The sequence below is a fragment of the Hippichthys cyanospilos genome, chromosome 4, assembly GCF_059441005.1.
Source record: "Hippichthys cyanospilos isolate Australia breed blue-spotted pipefish chromosome 4, RoL_Hcya_1.0, whole genome shotgun sequence".
Taxonomy (NCBI): Eukaryota; Metazoa; Chordata; class Actinopteri; order Syngnathiformes; family Syngnathidae; genus Hippichthys; species Hippichthys cyanospilos.
In genome coordinates, this window is record NC_142372.1 from 22711146 (window position 1) to 22729258 (window position 18113).

At 39.8% G+C, this 18113-nt stretch overlaps 2 protein-coding genes across 4 annotated transcripts in view; one reads left to right on the forward strand and one right to left on the reverse strand.

Moving 5' to 3' along the window:
• The window catches only part of LOC148425042 (uncharacterized), a 33452-nt gene extending 17788 nt beyond the window's left edge, over window positions 1-15664 (forward strand). For 2 of the 3 annotated variants that reach the window (XM_088414151.1, XM_088414152.1), the window contains 4 exons: window positions 3287-3370; window positions 3646-3748; window positions 9848-9927; window positions 14342-15664. In XM_088414151.1, the coding sequence (XP_088270277.1) occupies window positions 3287-3370; window positions 3646-3748; window positions 9848-9927; window positions 14342-14362 (288 nt within the window). In that variant the 3' untranslated portion in view covers window positions 14363-15664. The remainder of the gene's footprint in view (window positions 1-3286; window positions 3371-3645; window positions 3749-9847; window positions 9928-14341) is intronic. The other variant, XM_088414153.1, reaches the window with a different exon arrangement.
• On the reverse strand, window positions 8297-12803 carry LOC148425043 (uncharacterized). The gene is made up of 2 exons (XM_088414150.1): window positions 10748-12803; window positions 8297-8591 (listed from the first exon to the last, which is right to left on the reverse strand). Exons 1-2 carry the CDS (start codon window positions 12801-12803, stop codon window positions 8413-8415), a joined length of 2235 nt encoding a protein of 744 aa, XP_088270276.1. The 3' UTR covers window positions 8297-8412.
• Window positions 15665-18113: the final 2449 nt, after the last annotated feature.

Consider the following 18113-nt stretch of genomic DNA (forward strand, 5'->3'; position numbering starts at 1 on the left):
CAGAATACTGTCCACCTCACCTTGTTCAGGTTTATGTAATCACCAAAACTAAATGCACAAATATGAAACATATTAATGTGACTATGGCACCCCGGTCTGCCAATCCAGGGGCACTGTCCCCGATGTCCACGAGATGTTACATCCAGAGCCTTGGGGAACTCTGGGCGGATCACATCCACCCCCTGGGCCCTGCCGCCAAGGAGTTTTTTGACCACCTCGATGACTTTGGCCCCAGAGATAGAAGAGCCCACGTCTGAACTTCCAGACTCTGCTTCCTTAGAGGAAGACGTGTCAGTGGAATCGATGAGGTCTTCGAAGTATTCCACCCACCTGTTCACGACGTCCCGAGTTGAGGTCAACAGCGCCCCATCTTCACTGTACACAGTGTTAACGGTGCATCGCTTTTCCCTCATGAGACGCCGGATGATGGACCAGAATTTCCTCAAAACCATCCGGAAGTCGCTTTTCATGGCCTCACCAAACTCCTCCCATACCCGAGTTTTTGCCTGGGTGACGGCCAAAGCCGCACTCCGTTTGGCCAGCCAGTCACAGCGGCCTTTGTTGGCCATCACCTTAACGTGGCGCCCTGTTGTAAATGTGATGGATGGTCAGCTCAGATAAAGGCTAGAAAGCCATCACTATTCCTTGCCAGTTAGATCACTAGAAAATAAAGTGGACATATGCCACCTAAGATTGGGTGATCCCAGTGAAAAAAAGATAATGATCCACTCAGCATCGTTCAATCGATCGATGAACTTTAGAGACCACGATTTCTGCGAAAAGTTAGTGCTATGTTCTGTTGGTATTTGTTGTCTTTGGGCTGTTGTCAGGGTTTCTTTTTTTTCTGTTTTGAGGTTTTGTTGTGTTTTTGATTGTCCTTTCAAGTTGTGGAGTTTTGTTCACGTGTTTAAGTTCTTTTTTTCTTCCCCTCATGTCAGTGTCTCATCATTGTGGTTGTGTCCATCTGTCCTCATCAACCTTCTTTCCTTGTGTCTGCCAATCAGCTCCCTGCTCCTATTATGTCATGCCCAGGTGTTCCTGTTTTGTCTCATCAGTTTTGAGTGTATTTAGTTTCCCGTCTGCTTACAGTTCTTGTCGGGTCATTGTCGATGTCAGTGTCATTGTCACAGTTGTTCAGCGTGAGTTTGATTCCTGTGTTCTTCCAAGTCATTCAAGTGTTTGGTAGTTTCTTTCAGAGTTTGTGTTGTTTGTTACTTTGCATGCAGTTTTATTCTTCTTTTATTTTCATATTAAATTATTATTTTTGAGCGCATCTTGCCTCCAGCTTCCCTGCGTTTGGGTCCACAATCTTCCACCACCTCACCCATCATATTGAAATGTAACAGTTGGCTCTGTATTTGTTTGAGAAAAATGATGCACAAAGAGTGGACTCATAATGATTGCTCTGAGGAAATAGAACATGTGACTGTTAAATGCCGATCACATTACTTGCCAACACGTTCCCAGCTGTTTACATCTCTGATGTTTACATAGCTCCCAAAGCTCATGCTAATGCGTGTGAGGCGCTCCATGAAACGATTAGCGCCTTACGATCCAAGCAACCACAGGCATTATTTGTGATCGTAGATCACTTTAACCAAGTAAAATTGACAAACCATTTTCCAACTCTCCAACAGCATGTCACCATGCCAGTGCGGGGGAATGACAAGTTGGACATTGTGTACACAAACATGTACAGTACATAGCCCCCACCATGCCTTTTCAGATCACATATTTATACTGCTGGCCTATAAACCGATGGAGATATGCTCCGAGCCCACAGTAAGGAGCAGCAAGTTATGTTTGGCCAGTGTTTGTTGGCATGACAATAAAATTCCTTGAGTTCTTGAACACCCAAGTGCCTATTAAGTGTCGGGCAGCGTACTCGAGAGAAACGTACAGAAACAGGCATTGGTCAATTACCTGCCTGCAATTAGTGAGGTACTGGACAATGTGGCTGTTCACTGATGTAGTTCATGGCACACGTTTCAACAGGAAATACACAAATTTAGGAATTTTGATGAATGAAATCAAAACTTGGGTCGAAAGGAAAATCAAAGTGAAGCACAGGCCAGAGAACTGCTTTGAACATTTTTTCACTTCGCCATTGCAAAACTTGTTTATTGCTGATTCTTCATGATGGTGTTGGACGCACACTAATGACCGTTGTCACAAGTGTAGTGCCGTTCACAAACAAGTTTTTCTCACTGTGAACGATGGGACTCGAGTATTTGTAAGGAGCCATTCATCACCTCCTCCCACCGTTGGCACATTGAGTTTTCCATATCTTGTAGTGCTGTTAACAGACAATGCACGGTACACGTTATGCTGAGAGGTTTCAGAGTTGTTGTTTTTTTTGTTCTGTTTCAAAACCCCAAACTGCCTAAACAATCACAAAAATATTTGCATCCATCAAATGTAAATAGGTAGACCTTGGTGATCCTTGGTCGAAGACACTTCTTTTCCTATGGTGCAACGTAAATCATATTTGCACAGTAAACAGTAAACCCACAGTAACCTAACATGCACACACATTAAATAATTGCTTAAAAATAATTACAAAAAAAAACAACACCTAAATTTAGAACAATCTGGAAAAAAACGCACGGCGGTGGTCGAGCGTGTTTTTCATCTGTCAAATAATATTGTACCTGTTGCACCGTTTGTGAATGCGATATTGTAAATATTGTTTTTCCTAAACTGGCAGCTCCCTATATTTTTATCTTGTTCAAGAACATGCAAGTATTGTTTTACTCATGTGAGGTTTTGTTAATACTAACTAACTAACTAACTAACTAACAAGTCTGGTAATGCTACTCGTGCTCCTGGTTTAAATACAGTACTTCAATTTACTTCTTGTTTTCAATATCTCACTGATTGTAATAGTAAATTCAGCTCGAGCCAGCATTACAGGACCAGTTTGGGTGACCAAACGTTCTCTTTTGTCCGAACAGCTCCAGTTGTTTTACACCTGGTTCAGGCATCCAGGGTAGTTTGTAAATTCATGAAAATATTCAGCTTTAATTGTTTGTCACAGGCCCAAATAGCATGTGTGAAACTTGACTGCCATATGAGAATCGGCGTGCAACTTGCTGTAACAGACTTTTTTTATGTGGACACCGATGAGAGGAGAAGATACGTGCTACATTTTCTTCTGCTGCGCTTTGATAAATATAACCACCCGCTCAAATTTTCCTATATCTGCGAAAGAGCTGTCTGATTTAGCCAAAATAGTCTATTTCTGACTGGAAAGTATTTAAAATTGTTATTTTTATTTTTTTTTCAGGAAATAATACTCGGTGGTGTTTCAAGCAAGAAAAATGTGTTCAGTGATATAGCTTCACTTGCTTCTTCTGGGAGGGATAGCAAGGTAGGTTGTGTTTCGTGCTGATGTCATGTTCTCATGTGGTGCATTCACCTGAGACCTTTTCCTGGGTATACCATATACTCTATATATTTTTATTTAGGAGCAGCAGATACATTTTCAAAATTACTCTGCAAACCCTCAATTTCCAAAATTAGTAAATCTCTTCAAAATACAAAAAAGAACATATAATTAAGTTCATATAAATTGTGAATAATGACGATTGTTATTTATGAATTTAATCTGTCTTTTTATTTTCTTTTTAATGTACTTTCTCTCAGGAATGTTTGCCTGGTAATAAATATAAATTTGTTATGATGGCTCACGGCAAGTATGAGAAGATTCCGGATCAGGACGGCTGTAATGATGATACAAATGGGACCGGTAAGCTTGATGTTCAGAATCTACCATACTGTATATTGTAGATACAGATGAAAATTCTTCTATAATATGCTCTGGTATAATTTAACCTATTATTATTATTATTATTATTATTATTATTATTATTGTGGACTGTTAAGCAAGTCCTCCTCACAGTCAGAGGCACTGGATTAAATCCTGGTTCTGGCCTTCCTGTTCAGGGTTTGCATGTTCTCCTCATGCATGCGTGTGTTTTCTAAGTGAACTCCAGCTACTTCCCACATTCTAAAAAACATGCACGGTAGGTACATTAGATGCTCTAAATTGTCCTTAGGTGTGATTGGGAGTGTAAATGGTTGTTTGTCACTGCTGGGTTAGGTGCCAGCAAGCTAGCAACCGTAGTGAGAATAAATTGCTAAGGAATGTGGATGGATTATTGTTATGATCTACATAGTTGCCAAAGTAGTTATACTGTAAGTTGTGGAATTTTCATTTTATTCAAGCTACAACGAACATTAATCAGGAACCAAAATAGGAATAAATTATCAATCTCAAAGTAAATGTTTTTGCCGTTGACCCCAACCTTCTTTTTAAGGTCCCTTTTTAAAAGCGTATCATAAAAAAAGCAGAAACAGAACAGACCCAACTTTGGGAAATATTTTGTTGCCAGTTCTAAATGAACATTTTTAGGGGGCTAAGTCAAATGAACGCAACCTTCACCTCTCTTCTTAAGTGTAACTTGCTTTACCAACAAAGTCTATTACAGTACTTTGTCAGCCTCAACTTATCTTTGGGTCAACAGCCCTCTCTGCTATGCAGGTCTTAGTTGTCAGTTTTCATTTATTTTTGGGACGCTGTCATGGACAGCCGTTGTTACACACACACACAGTCTTTTCGGGTTGTCGCTGTATGCATTCACATCGGAAACAACATTCATAGTGTAAAAAACATTGTAATATACTTCAAGCAGATTTAAAGAAAAAACACTCGTATTGTTGACTTTACTTCATCGTTTTGTTTGCTTGTTTTGTTTATTGGTAACCACAACTGTATTTTGTTCAAATATGGCTGAAGAGATTAAAAAAAAAATGGTGTATTTGTCAGGCTAATGTTAAACTAATGTTATGTGTATTAGATGATTAGAAGACTGAGAATACTTGAAAAAGGCTCTTGGCTGGCACAAACTAACTCACCTCACAGGACTATTTCTAGTCTTGTACTATGTTATTTAAATACTGGTGTGTGTGTGTGTGTGTGTGTGTATATATATATATATATATATATATATATATATATATATATATAGAACGTATATTGCCATCATTTTCTATAGCTGCTTATCCTCACTGGACTTGCTGGCTTGCTGATGCCTATCCCAGGACTAAAGGCAGACAGTAAAAAAATCAACAGTTTGATCAAGATACGTGAGGCATGATATTGACAAATGAGGGCACGAGTTGTAATATAATGCTGCCCAGGAGTTGTAATCCATTTTTTACCCCATTGGTGTTCACGTCACAGTTGATATTGTCTTAAGGCCAAGATTTGGGAAAGTGATCGAAAACATTGGAAATTACCATCTCAGACTAAATGATCAAAATAATGGAAACTTGCTGATATGCCAGTAAAACTCTTAAAATGTCTTTAAAACGGTAATAAATAAATGTTTGGGCACTCCTGATCATTTTCAAGATTTTTCTTTATAAATTGTTGTTGGTTCGGATCATCAATTTCAGTAAAATATATCATATAGCAGATACACTTTGAGACGTGAAATGAAGTTCACAGGATTTACAAAAAGTGTGCAATAATTACTCAAACTAAAGTAGGCAGGTGCATAAATTTGGGCACCCTTGTTGTTTTATTGATTTGAATAACTTTAGCGCTAATTATTTGACAAGATGATCAGTGCTTCTCAAGTAGTGGGGTGGGGCCCCATGAGAGCAAAAGGTGATGCCAGAGGGGGCACGGATGACTGCAGAGAAATTACTTTTTTTTCTCATGTGAAGTATAATTGCAATAAAATATGAATTTTTTTTTTTAGTTCTAGACACTTGATGCACTTGGCTAATTTTATTATGTTTTAGACTAAACTAAGGAACCTAGTGAGGAAATGTAAGACCACAGGCACAGTTGGAGTTAAGGCCTGAAGTGGTAGGCCAAAAAAAATCTCTGATAAGCAGAAGCGAAAAATGGTGAGATCAGTCAAACTCAACATACAGACCAGATCCAAAGACCTACACAATGATTTTGCTTCAGAAGGAGTCACTGTGCATCGTTCTACTATTCAGGGCATTTTGTGCAAGGAGATGCTGTATGAGAGAGTAATGCGGCAGAAGCCTTTTCTGTGCACATGCCCTAAGCAGATTTCTTGATGTATGCAAAAACACATTTGAAGAGAGCATTCCAAGACAAACACTTGCTTGCTGCCCACAGTGAAATTTAGTGGTGGTTCCATCATGCTGTGGGGCTGTGTGGCCAGTGCAGGTACTGGAAATCTTGTTCAAGTTGAAGGTCGCATGGATTCAGTTGGATACTTCAACAACACCACGACACTAAACAATGGTGACATTCTACTAAGGCATTCGTGCAGAGGAACAAGTACAATGTTCTGGCATGGCCATCTCAGTAGTCAGACCTGAATATAACTGAAAATCGGCGGTGTGATTTAAAGTGGGCAGTCCATGCTCGGAAACCATCAAACCTGACTGAACTGGAGATGTTTTGTAAAGAAGAAAATACCTTCAACCAGAACCCAGAGTCCAGACCCTCACTGTAGGAAGCGTTTTAGAGGCTCTACTAAATATTGTTGTCATTTTCATTTTGGGGTGCCCAAATGTATGCATCTTCCTGCTTTTATTTAAATATCTATTGCACACTTTCTGGAACTTCATGTCACTTCTCAAATATCACAGTCTGCCATATGATATATTTTGCTGAAATTGCTGATCCCAACCACCAATGATTTATAAAGGAAAATCTTGGAAATGATCAGCGGTGCCCAAACTTTTTCATACCGCTGTAAATTGTGAAAATTGCAGCATAAGACCAGCTTAGCTTAAATGTTTGTGTTCAAGAAATTCAAGAAAAGCATTCATTTTTCTTAGGTGTCAGGAAAAAAGGAACAAAATGACATTTACTAGGTTTGTCCCAGACAACTTCTTTGCAGCTGTTAATCAATGCAGTTGACATTTGCAGAGCTGTATTTACAAACTAAATAGCGTTTTGGCAAAATGCAGGTAAAAAAGCAAAATGAAAGTGCATGCATAGCTTGTGAGCATCTTACCATGAACATATTAAAATACTACCTCAATAGATGAGGTTCTAGATAACTTCTGGGGATAAAGCAATCTGGACATCATGAAATAAATCCTAAATAACAATGACAATTTTCATTTTATGGAGGGCATTTAGTCTAAACCTTTACAAGCTGCTTAGGCATACTTACTCCTGCTATCACAGTAGAACTTACTTTTGTAATTGAGAATATACTGTAGTATAATGCAGTTTCTCCACTTCACTTCTTTTCCATTATCAGTCTGCATACAGAAGGTCCAACCTGGTTGACTGTCCAAACTGACTGACGTACGCATTTCCTTCCAAGTCCAACATTCTGGATCATTCCGTACAATATTTGTTTAAAATGTACAGTGTAATCTTAGTTGATTTAGGAATGTAAACCCAAATGGTGGTTTAGAACTCAGTAGTTATTGGCGCAAAGATTTGGCATTGCTAATGACGTAGGACTACTAGTACAGTACAAGCTTTCGAACTCGATTGATTCATTGCGAAAGGTTCCTGTTTCCTTTGCCAAATAATTTGACATTTTTTTTCCATTTTCAATTGAAAAGCGCATACAGCTCGTGCATCTTTTGTGATGCATTTTCACTCTTAACATGCTCCCCAAATGCACATTTGTCCATCACGGGGTAAGTGCATGAGTGATCAATACTAAGAAAAATGTTAAATCGATGTTAAGACATTTGTGTATACTCAGATCAATGTTTTCTCACAAGGTGAAAAAAAAATGTCATCTAGAATATGAAAAAGACTAATTCATCAACCCCATACACATGTGTCTAAATGACATTTATTTATTTTAAGTCGGTCCAAAACCTCTGGCTATCCTATTAAAGTCCTTGCGATCATCCTCCTGAGTTTTTCGTCTCAGTAGTCCCCTTTCAAACACTGTTGCTATTTTCGTCCATGGCTTCTCTGCTGCCTGTTTTAATTTCCTAGCATCAAATCGAGGACTGTAAAGCAAAACTGGGAGGCGATTGACAAAGGATGGAACCTCTACCTGGTTGTCCTCGGAGGACTTTTCCTTTTCTGATTCTTTTTTGGTGATGTTGAGCTGGTGCATGATTCGATCTTTGGTCGAGAACATCTGAAAGAGGAGGGCATCCCACAACTTTAGTGCCCTGGGACTTCCTTTGTTCTCGATCAAGTCTTGCTGATCACATTGGTCTGCTGGCAACTTCTTACTGTCACTGTCTGTGTTTTTGTTGTTACTGGGGTCATCGTGAGATTTGTCCAGTGGCTCTGGGAAGGCCGGTTCCTCTGGTTCAACCATCATGTGTTTCTTGAGTCGTGTCCATCCACTGAGTTTAGCTTTAAGGCCTTTGGGTTTCTGGGCTGCCTTTGGCTGGATGGGTAAGGGCGATGATCCTGGTCTGACCGTGTCTGTCTCAGCAGTTGAAGATGCAGTTGATATCACTGACTTCATGGAGCGTTCGACTGCTGGTTTCGCCGCCTCTTCTGGCATATTCTTCATCTTCAAAACATCTTTGTCGTCGAGTCCAGTGATTTGCTGAGAGAGCGGTGATGTTCCTTTGTTTGGGGATGGAGTTGAGACTGACACTGAGGCCTGAGGCAGAGTGGGAGAATCAAGCACAGCAGCTTTAACAGCACCTTTAACTATGAGTGATTTCATGAAAGAATCTTTTGCTGACTTTTCAGGGGAACTGCTCTCAACTGGCTGCTCTGTCAAATGCTGCTCCTTAATGGCAGAAACGTTTTTCTGGACTGGATTACGGGAGTTTACAACAGAAGAGTTTCTTTTTACTTCGGCAGGAGAAGGGCATTTTTCAACCCGCTTGTTTGGACTGTCAGTCAAATGATGAAGAGGAGTGCTGCTTTTGGTGTCCATATTTAACTCAAACTTTGTTTGAATGGTTTTTGATTGGGAATCCGGTTTAACGGAGGCCTGAGCAGTGCTAGGAATCACGTGTATAGAAATATTCTCATTTTGCAGAGGTACTGCGAAGGAGGTATTGTTCACAGGGGAATGGCGGGACTGGTGTAAAATCGAATTAAACGTCGGTCTTGGTGTAATGCACAAGCTTGCTTCTTGTACTACGGGTGCTCGTGAGACAACCAAAGATTTTGTTTGCGTTGTCGGGCTCAGTGGAGTGACTTTAGTTGATGACTGAATCGTAGTAGCTTGCATGTTTAAAGCACTATTTGAAATGTTTTTACTATTTACATTATGAACGTCAGTTTCAACAGCTATACTTGCTTCTTTGGCAAAGTGCCCCATTTCCCCAGCTCCGCTCTCAATGCCTGAGAGGTTGACTGAAGTTTCAACGTTTTCATTAGACCTGGGATTTTGACTCAGTTCTACTTTGTTACTCAGAATGTTTTCAGATAGACAACCATTCAAAGTTAAAATATGTTTTCTATTTTCAGTGTTTGCAGCTAGTTTAATACCAGATGGCTTATTTGTAATTACTGGTATTTTTAGCTGAGGACTTTGAGTCATAATCCTCAATGAAGGACTTGAGGGGATATTGTGTTTGATGTGAGGTGTGTTACATTCTGGTTTACTACTTCCTATTGGGTCTGGTAAAATAACCTCAGTGGCCATAAGATTTACAGTACGCGTACACTGTATTGATTTAGTCGTTTCCGGAACATCTTGGTCTTCGAGGTTGTTTGGACCACCTAATTCTAGAGGCGAAAATTGGTTTGTTATTGTCTGGCTGAAAGCATGTGATCCTACAAATTGTGTGTTGGATTGTTTACCAATACTGTCACGTGTGTTCAGCGGTGTTTTTCCATTTGAAAGAGGAGAGGTGTGTTTTTTATCAGGTAATTGAATTCTTTCATTTCCTCCCACTACAGATGTGGTAGCAAGAGACTCTCCTGGGGATTTGTCAGCCACAAAACTGATGCCATTGGCTAGCAAAGAAGACATACTGGAGGTGGGCGCTCGAGCATTCATGTTTGCTTTTCTAAAGTCTAGTTTATTTTTAGCAACATCATTTTGGACTGTTGGAGATGTCTTTGGTCTGTTTGTTAGGGTGTTGTTGTAACTTTCCGCATGGCTAACTTTACCTTGAAATCTATAGTCTAGAACACCACCATCACTTGTTTTGCAAAGCAAAAAGGTTTCCATATTAGGTTGGTGGTCTCTCTTCAAAAGTAATCTATTATTTGATTTGCTTGTAATCATTGCTATTTCAGGGAGCTTGGTATCAATCACAGGGTTGTCGCTTGACAAAGTATTTACTGTGCATGCGCATGTTTTCAAAGCAAAACTGTCACCTAGGCGATACATTTCCTGGCCTACTGTCTTACTCAGTCTGTGTTTTTGTGCACAACATACAGAAGTTGTTATCGGCTCATGTTGGGGCATTGATTCTGCAGTTTTTAGGTTGGGTAGGTTTTTAATTTCAGTTTCAAATTTGCAGCCTCTTGTCGCTTTTCCTGGTATTTTGTTAATACTGGCCACAGCGGAGGATAAATGATCACTACTTATACCTTTGTCAAGCATTTGCTTTGAATTTGTGACATTTGGTTCTTCAAATGTTTTGTGTGATTCATTCAAGGCGCCTATTTTTTCACTCTTCACACATTTCTTGACATCTATCTCTTTTGGAGTACATGTTGTTTCTGTAGTTGAATCTTGCTCCACTGGCTTTGCGTTTGCATCATTCAGACTACTGCTATTTTTTCGGGATGGGGACATATTTAAAGCTGCGTCTGTAGGAAACATTGTTGCAGTCTGTGTGTGTACCTCACCTGCTTTAGGGATTGGCATTGGAACCTCAGAGTATGAGGCCTTTCGTGTAGATACGTCACTTGTAGACTGACACATATGTTTCTGTATCAAGCTGAGGGGAAGCTCAGGTCTTATTATTTCCAACCTAGATGTTTCAAACGAAGGCATTTCCACATGTTGAGTTGTGACTTTCCAACTTTTCTCACATATGTCGTTGTTATTTTTGACACTCCGCTCTGAATGCGGTTTTGAATCCTTTGGGTTTAAAAGCGGATGCACAGTATTTGCAGATTCACTCTCCAACAGTGGAACCTTATGATGTCCATTAAACTGTTTTGTAGAGTTTTTCGAGACACAAACATCATCCTCTGAAAATGTTTTGGCGAAAGAGGTCAGTTCAATTCTCTGGGACACTAGGCTTTGACATGACGTTAGAGTCCGAATCCCACCATGAGCGGCATACTGAAGAGGCGTAAGTCCACAATATGTTGATTGTGCTTTCGATTTGGAGGTGGTTAATGATATTTGATTCTCCAGAAGTGATGACAAAGACTTACGCGCCTCGGCACGTGGATGATGACAGGTTGGGGACAGGTGACTCAAACCTGTAGATTTTTGTGGATAAATCAATGATGTCTGAGTCTTTGGTGCAGTACAGAGAAATGATGGTACTTTTGGCAAATATGTAGCGTCTCTCTCTAAAATTTGGTCTGTTTTCATCGTTGAGATAGTTTCTGTATGGGCAGGCATGGCAACATTTGATGTAAACATGTCCTTTGAAACGTGAGTGTCAGAGGGAAGGGTTAAATTCAGAGTACTCCTACAGGTATTTCGGATGCCACTTCCTTTACAATTGGTATTTTGCTTTTTGTTACAATCGTCCTCAACTTGCTGTACTTCTTTTTCAGCAGCATGCACTTTACTACTCGGAGACTCAATGGAAATTGAGGGAGCAAATCCATTTTGGAAGGACTTTACAGGATCCGTTTGAGCTATTTCTCGAGAGTGAGTGGATACTCTTGACTGTGGGCAAGATGAAGTCTTGGGTTTTACACATAAAATTGTGGGCACAGCGGGTTTCCAAGTTTTCTCTGCAGCTTTTTTCTCCACGTATGTAATTGCTAATAGGTCGTCTTTGTAGTTAGGATTTATCGCTGCAAGGTCTTGATCGGAGGGAGGCTTAGAGATCTCATTTAATGTTGCTTTTGATGTATAAATTGAATTTCTGGGGCCATCACACTGCCTTACCAAACTATTATTACCGACGGCTTTGGGGATCCGAGATGTTTCAGTATGTAGTAGCGTATGGTCTTCCGAAATAGTCTTTGTTTCTATGTGTTTGGACGGGAAATTAGCTTTTTGTGTGTTGGAAACTGATAATAGCATAGGAGGAACAGGATCTGCAACATGAGCTGTTGGGTCTGGGCCATAGTGGAGGTTGGTCGAGGATCGTGTCAAGTTATAGGGGGATATTTTAGGATTGGACTCTGAAACAGTGACAGGGTGGACTGTTGCGGCTGACCTAAGAGAATTTAGTGACACTGAATTGAAAGAAACTTGTAGTGAGGATGGTGTAACACGCTCCATTTTTGGTACTGGGGTTGAATTCATGGGTGGCATCATGCCAGGAGCCAATTCATCAAATAAAAAGGTGGAGCATTCGTAGAGCGGTGCCACCTGCTCTTCAAAAGTCCTGCCAAGTCTTTTGTAGGTCTGTGGCAAAATGCCATCGATTTGCTTGTGGGAGCTGCTCTCAGGGAGAGGACATCCCGATGCAGACTGATCAAAGGAGTCCACTGGACAGGTGGACCACAATGATTCCACAGTGCATGTTGAATCTGGCGTCTTCGGTGGGCTCGACAGGTCACTGTGCTCAAGATCTGTGCTGGCTTCGTTGACAGGTGACAAGCAGGAACGAAATGGAATAGGTGTCTGAGAGAGACTACCCTTTCTTTTGACTCGCTTCTTCTTTAGTTTCTGAAGCCTCACATTGTCTTTAGCAGGTTTTGGCAGTAAGGGGGGCGGATATTGCTGGGACACACCAGACTCGAACCCGTTGCTTACTTCCATCAGCATATCAGCATGTCATACCTGCAAAAGATACATGTATCAAACAAATGGGCTTTTTTTGCAAATTACTTTTGTAAAAATTATGATAAGATTCAAAGCCGATATGTCTGTTCTTTGTCACCTGCGGTACGGAAATAGAAAGATGTAATTAAATGTTTTGTTTTATGACAGATTTAACTCCCAGCCTTAAATTCAAAACCATTGATTGTCATCCATGTAAATAAACATAGGTTCAACCAATTGTTAATCTTGATCTAAAAATCTAGGGGAAAATAAGATTGTGTGTATGTATGTGTGTGTATGTGCATGAAGTGTGCAGAGTCATCTTTGCTTGTCATTAGTTCATTTGAAAATCTATAAAAGAAGGCAGACTTCTGACTTCTGAGTTTTCCCGGCTGATGATAAAAAGCTGGGCATTTTCTGCTAGGGTCAGACGTCCAGTCACTTTTTTTAGTCTTTCAAACAAAGTAAATGATTTAAAAAGAAAACAAGAACATATATTTTATTGCCATACACAATGGAACAAAACCAAAGTTGAGTAAAATATTACAATATATAATAACAATATTGTAGGTAGGGAAATACAAATCTTTGACACAAATGTGTTTTTAAGGTAAAATAGTTTTGGTCCAAAACAAAGTCAAGTGTAATTTCTAATTAGGTGCAAATGGGTGAGTTGACTCAGGGATGGACACTTTACTTGGTTTTTGAAAATGTTATACAGTTTCTATATTTGCTATATTAGCTTTCACATAGTACCCACAGTACTTCACTTTTTCCACAGTATTTTATGTTATAACCTATAAGGTTATACACAAATGGAATACAGTCGACAAGGAGCACGTGATGCCATTAAATAGTTCAAATTCGTGAATAAATGACGGCCTTACATTATGATTCTTTTTTTTAAACCCCACGTTCTTTTCAAAAACACCATTAATATGTGTTTTTCATGAAAAGCGGGGCTTGGCAAAATACCACCAAAACTTCCCCTACCATGAACTGTGAGGTTTTCAGCATGGTACAGTACTACGGTGACATTTTACAGTGGCAGAAACGAGAGGATTAATCAGGATTGAAGGAAAGATGAATGAAACAAAGTACAGTCTGGATTCAAACTTGCTCCAAAGCTCTCATGACAGCTGGTAAGGGTGAAGGTCAACGATCGTTAGCACACAGCTAATTCATGAAAGTGGCTTTATCACAACTGTGAATGTTCTAATGTGGCCCAGCGAAAGCCCAAATTTCACTTCCTAAACATCTCTGATGAGCGTTCCCCAACCAGCAAGGTGCTGTAAAGAGGGTCAAATTGTAACTGTAGAAAGCATGCAAAGCTTGTGGCATCATAGTCAGAAATATTCAAGGATATTATTGCTGTTAAAAAAGAAACACACACAACAATAACAACCAAAGGCTGTAAATATTTGTGGCCATGCAATTTTTTGCCATCTAATTAGTTTTTACGCATTTGTTTCATTAAAGACTATTTATACTTTCTAAATGCATAAGAGTAATAAGTGTGATATTTTCTTCTTTTTTTTCAGCCTGAAGAAAAACCGAAGTGAGACAAGCCAATTGTGTTGGGGAAAAATGTTTTACCACGAAACTGTAGCCATTGTGATTGCAGTCATAAGTATATATATATAAGTATATTTTAACATTTATCAATGTACACAAATGTTTTGAAGCTTCCCTTTCACATCTATTTGTCTTATTATACATATTGAAACAGAATCACATCTCTGTTTATCCAGCTATACGACAGTACATTATCTTGGAATCTAATCAAATTATTATGTAGTCTTTCTTAAACTCCTGATGTCTCTGATTTGTTTCTGTGTGATTTACTGCACAAGTCGCTACCCAGCTTGTATAAGCCACGTTCATGTCTATCATGTTTTACTCTGAAGTCTTAATGCCTGCTCTGACACTGTATAAGATGGCTTCATGTCTCTGAGCTAAATCTGTTGCTGAAATTAGAACACGAGCTCTCATCACTGACTCATTTACACACTTTGATGGTCTTAATTGGGTCCTGAAGATGATGCCTTTCTACTGAAGGCAGTACCATTAGAAATAGAAAGGCACGTAAAGCTGTTACTTATGGCAAGCATGCATTGAACTGATGACAAGCTTCTTATGAAAATAGTCTTTCAAGAAGGCGCCCGACTTCAAGAATGACCTTGGCATGATATAAATGTAACCGACCTGCAGAAAAGGGTAAAGAGGTGCATGTACTGTATATAGGAGGGGCCACAGATATTAACCAATGAGGTAGTACTTAGGAAGCTAAAGACTGAAGAAAACACGTCGGTTGTTTTACTAATGAAATTATTGTTTTATGGTGGAATACAGATCACGTAGCCACCTGTTATTATAATGAATGCATAAAAATCTTTTTTTATATGGGAACATATCAGTTGGTTTCCTTAATGTACAATGCCATGATGGCAATACAACTGAAAGTGGCTTCTTTCAGTGTGAATGGTATATTTGGTGGCCACTAGAAAGGGTCTGCAGTCTAAATTTAGTCTGAGGGAAATAAGAGGAAACATTCTGACAGTGAGCACCTGCTGCATGATGTCCCACACTCACAGAAACAACATCAGTCTGTTGGAAATCAATACGAGACACAAAATCCTCTCAGAGCTTCTTTAAGCTCGGACTTGTGTCTCTGAAAGTTTATTGGAATCGCATACGCAGACTTTGAGTCAATTTGCAAACCATAAAATGTCTTTTTCGTGAAAAAATGTTCTACCCAAAGGTTTAAGGAGGGGGGAAGGATATTATCCATTTTCAACTTTATAAGTGAACACCATTGATCCAGCCTACCTTATATATAAATATAAATGTGCGTTGTCAAAGGGACTTCAATGACAAGGAGGCAAGCTGACACATGAGAAGTCTCTTTTTAAGGCTCTGCGCTTGGGTGTCTTGGCTTACGTCGAAGCAGCTCAAAGGTGGAAAGAGTAAGGTCATCTCTAATAAAACTGTGCCATGACCTCAATGAATGTGTCTTTAAATAACATAATTCAACAAAATGGACAATAAGCCCTTTTACCATATGTATCTTGTTAAATGTTGTCAATCTGAGAAACATGCCATACACCTAATAGAAGAACAAATTGTTGCTTTTGTTTTGCATCCGATCAAGTATATACAACAGCAGCTCAATATTTTGGGTGCGCATTGAGACACTCAAATAAGCTAATGCCCCATATACGAGTTGATAAAAAGTAACATGTCACATGTACTGTTATGCATGTTTTGATAAATGCTCGCTTCAATCGTAGCACAACTCTCTGTAAACACAGTACAATATTTTACCCCCTATTTTGGACCAACTGATTGTATATGTCATGCATCATGTTTTCCAATTACCCACATGCTTCTGGCAAGTTCAATGTGCTGCAAAGAGGCAAGCATCTGGCATCTGGCCAGACAAGCATCCATCGAAATATCACCAGCCTGTCAATCAAGCAACACAGTTTGACTGGTTTACCTTGGGTGAGCGGATGTTGGGACAAACTGCTCTCTGCTTGTTAATCCAGGCTCAGAGTGCCACTAGGCCGTCTCATCCTCTCATGAACTGGAGCCTTAAGGAGAGAGTCGCAGTGCAGTGGGTATTCCCAAAATAAAACTCTTGCCACCAACGCATGTTGCAGGCAAACATTTTTTTTTTTCGAGGCTGTCTGACATGAACAAGGTGCAGCCCCTACAGGCAGCCAATAGCCACCTCACCTGAAGGCTTCGGTTGAGTACACTGTGAGTTACACTTAAAAGCGACACTTGTAAAATGGGACAGTGTAAGTCAATCTTATGAGTGTGCATAGCCTGACAGCATTTAACAAAAGCTGAAGTCACTGATAGTACAGTGTCATAAGGATACACACTCTTGCCTCGGTTTTGAGGATCAGGTTTCAAATCTCATTGTGTCTGGTTCCTGAATCCCGTCTGTGTGTCTATTGACGCTGCCCAAATAGAGGCCGAGACATGGTTAACCAGTTCTAACTGATGTCCGCATAGCCCTGGACATTGACATAAAGAATTGGCAGGACATTGCATCCAAAAGCGGAAGCTGACGCCGCCTGCTCCAGAACAGATGAAAGAAAGTGAGGACATGATCGGAAACCAGGCCATCAAAACGTGACAAGTGAAAGGAAAGAGGTCAGGAGAGTGTGTGCGTGTGTGTGCCAGCGGTTGTGTGTAAACTGCGCACGAGGAAATTTTTTACGGAATTACAGGACCTGCACACTAACACACATGCACACGCACACGCACACACACACAGGCGCAGTAGAACTCTTCTACAACAAAATCATATTTGAAGCCAGAGGTTTTTCACTACAGGGGGCCTTTTTCACTTTTCAGCAAATCTGTGTCTCAGACATAAACATAAAAAATGTGTTGTGCCATCAACAATCTGACTGGTTAAAAATAAACAATACAACGTTTCAAAAAGTAAAAGAAATTGCCAAATAATAGTTCCTTTTCATATTTATATCAATTTCTTTTATAATGTCTTTCACTTTGCTTCATCCGTCTTTCAAATGTATTAAGTTTACCCTGTCTTCAGTTGTTGGCTTGGTTCAAACTCAGCATGGCAGCATGCTTCAAAATGACATTATTTTGATTTTGGAGTCCACATGGAACAAATTTTCCACAATGCTTGTCTTCCGGACTTTTTTTTATGAACGGACAACACGGCGGACGAACTATTGCTTATAGAAGTTCGCCTTTTTGTTCCATCTGCCTGCGGGGGAAAAGCCGCTCCGAGTATACAGTGCTGCAAAACGTGTGCCGGCGCGTCAAGTATAAACCAAGCTAGACTTTTGCTGCAGGTTTGACTTTGCCATAGTGCAATTCAGTGCAAAGGAAATGCAGAAAAAAGCATTTCGTGTTATGTAACAGGGAGATTTTTTCTTATATGAGGGAGAAAGAAAAAGGCTTCAATGCATGGATTTTTTTTCACACTTTTTTTTTTTTTGGCACATGCAGGTTTCGTTGTAGAGGAGTTTTACTGGAGCAATATTAAAACATGCAAACATTAGCAGATGTGGCTTAATGGGAAAGCTGTTTTAGAATCGAGAGCACAAGGAACCTTTTTTGCCCAATTTTATCCGTTGAGATGTCTTACTTCTTTCGATTAGTGTGCAAATCTTATGTGATGTCTTTACCTATTGTAATTTACTTTCCAGGTGTAACTCAACATAATTCAATAGCTTTTTCTTTTCACCTTCTTTTTCTTGTTTTTATTTTGAGGCAGCAGATAGCAGACTGGGTAGCACGTCCACCTCAGGTCAGAGGTTATGCCAA

Excerpts from the sequence above, each read along its gene's own strand:
- LOC148425043 (XM_088414150.1), bottom strand. The coding sequence starts at position 12,803 with ATGCTGATGGAAGTAAGCAACGGGTTCGAGTCTGGTGTGTCCCAGCAA. Across the intron at positions 8,592-10,747 it reads AATGCCAATCCCTAAAGCAG|GCCTCAGTGTCAGTCTCAAC; the intron begins GTGAGGTACACA and ends ACTCTGCCTCAG.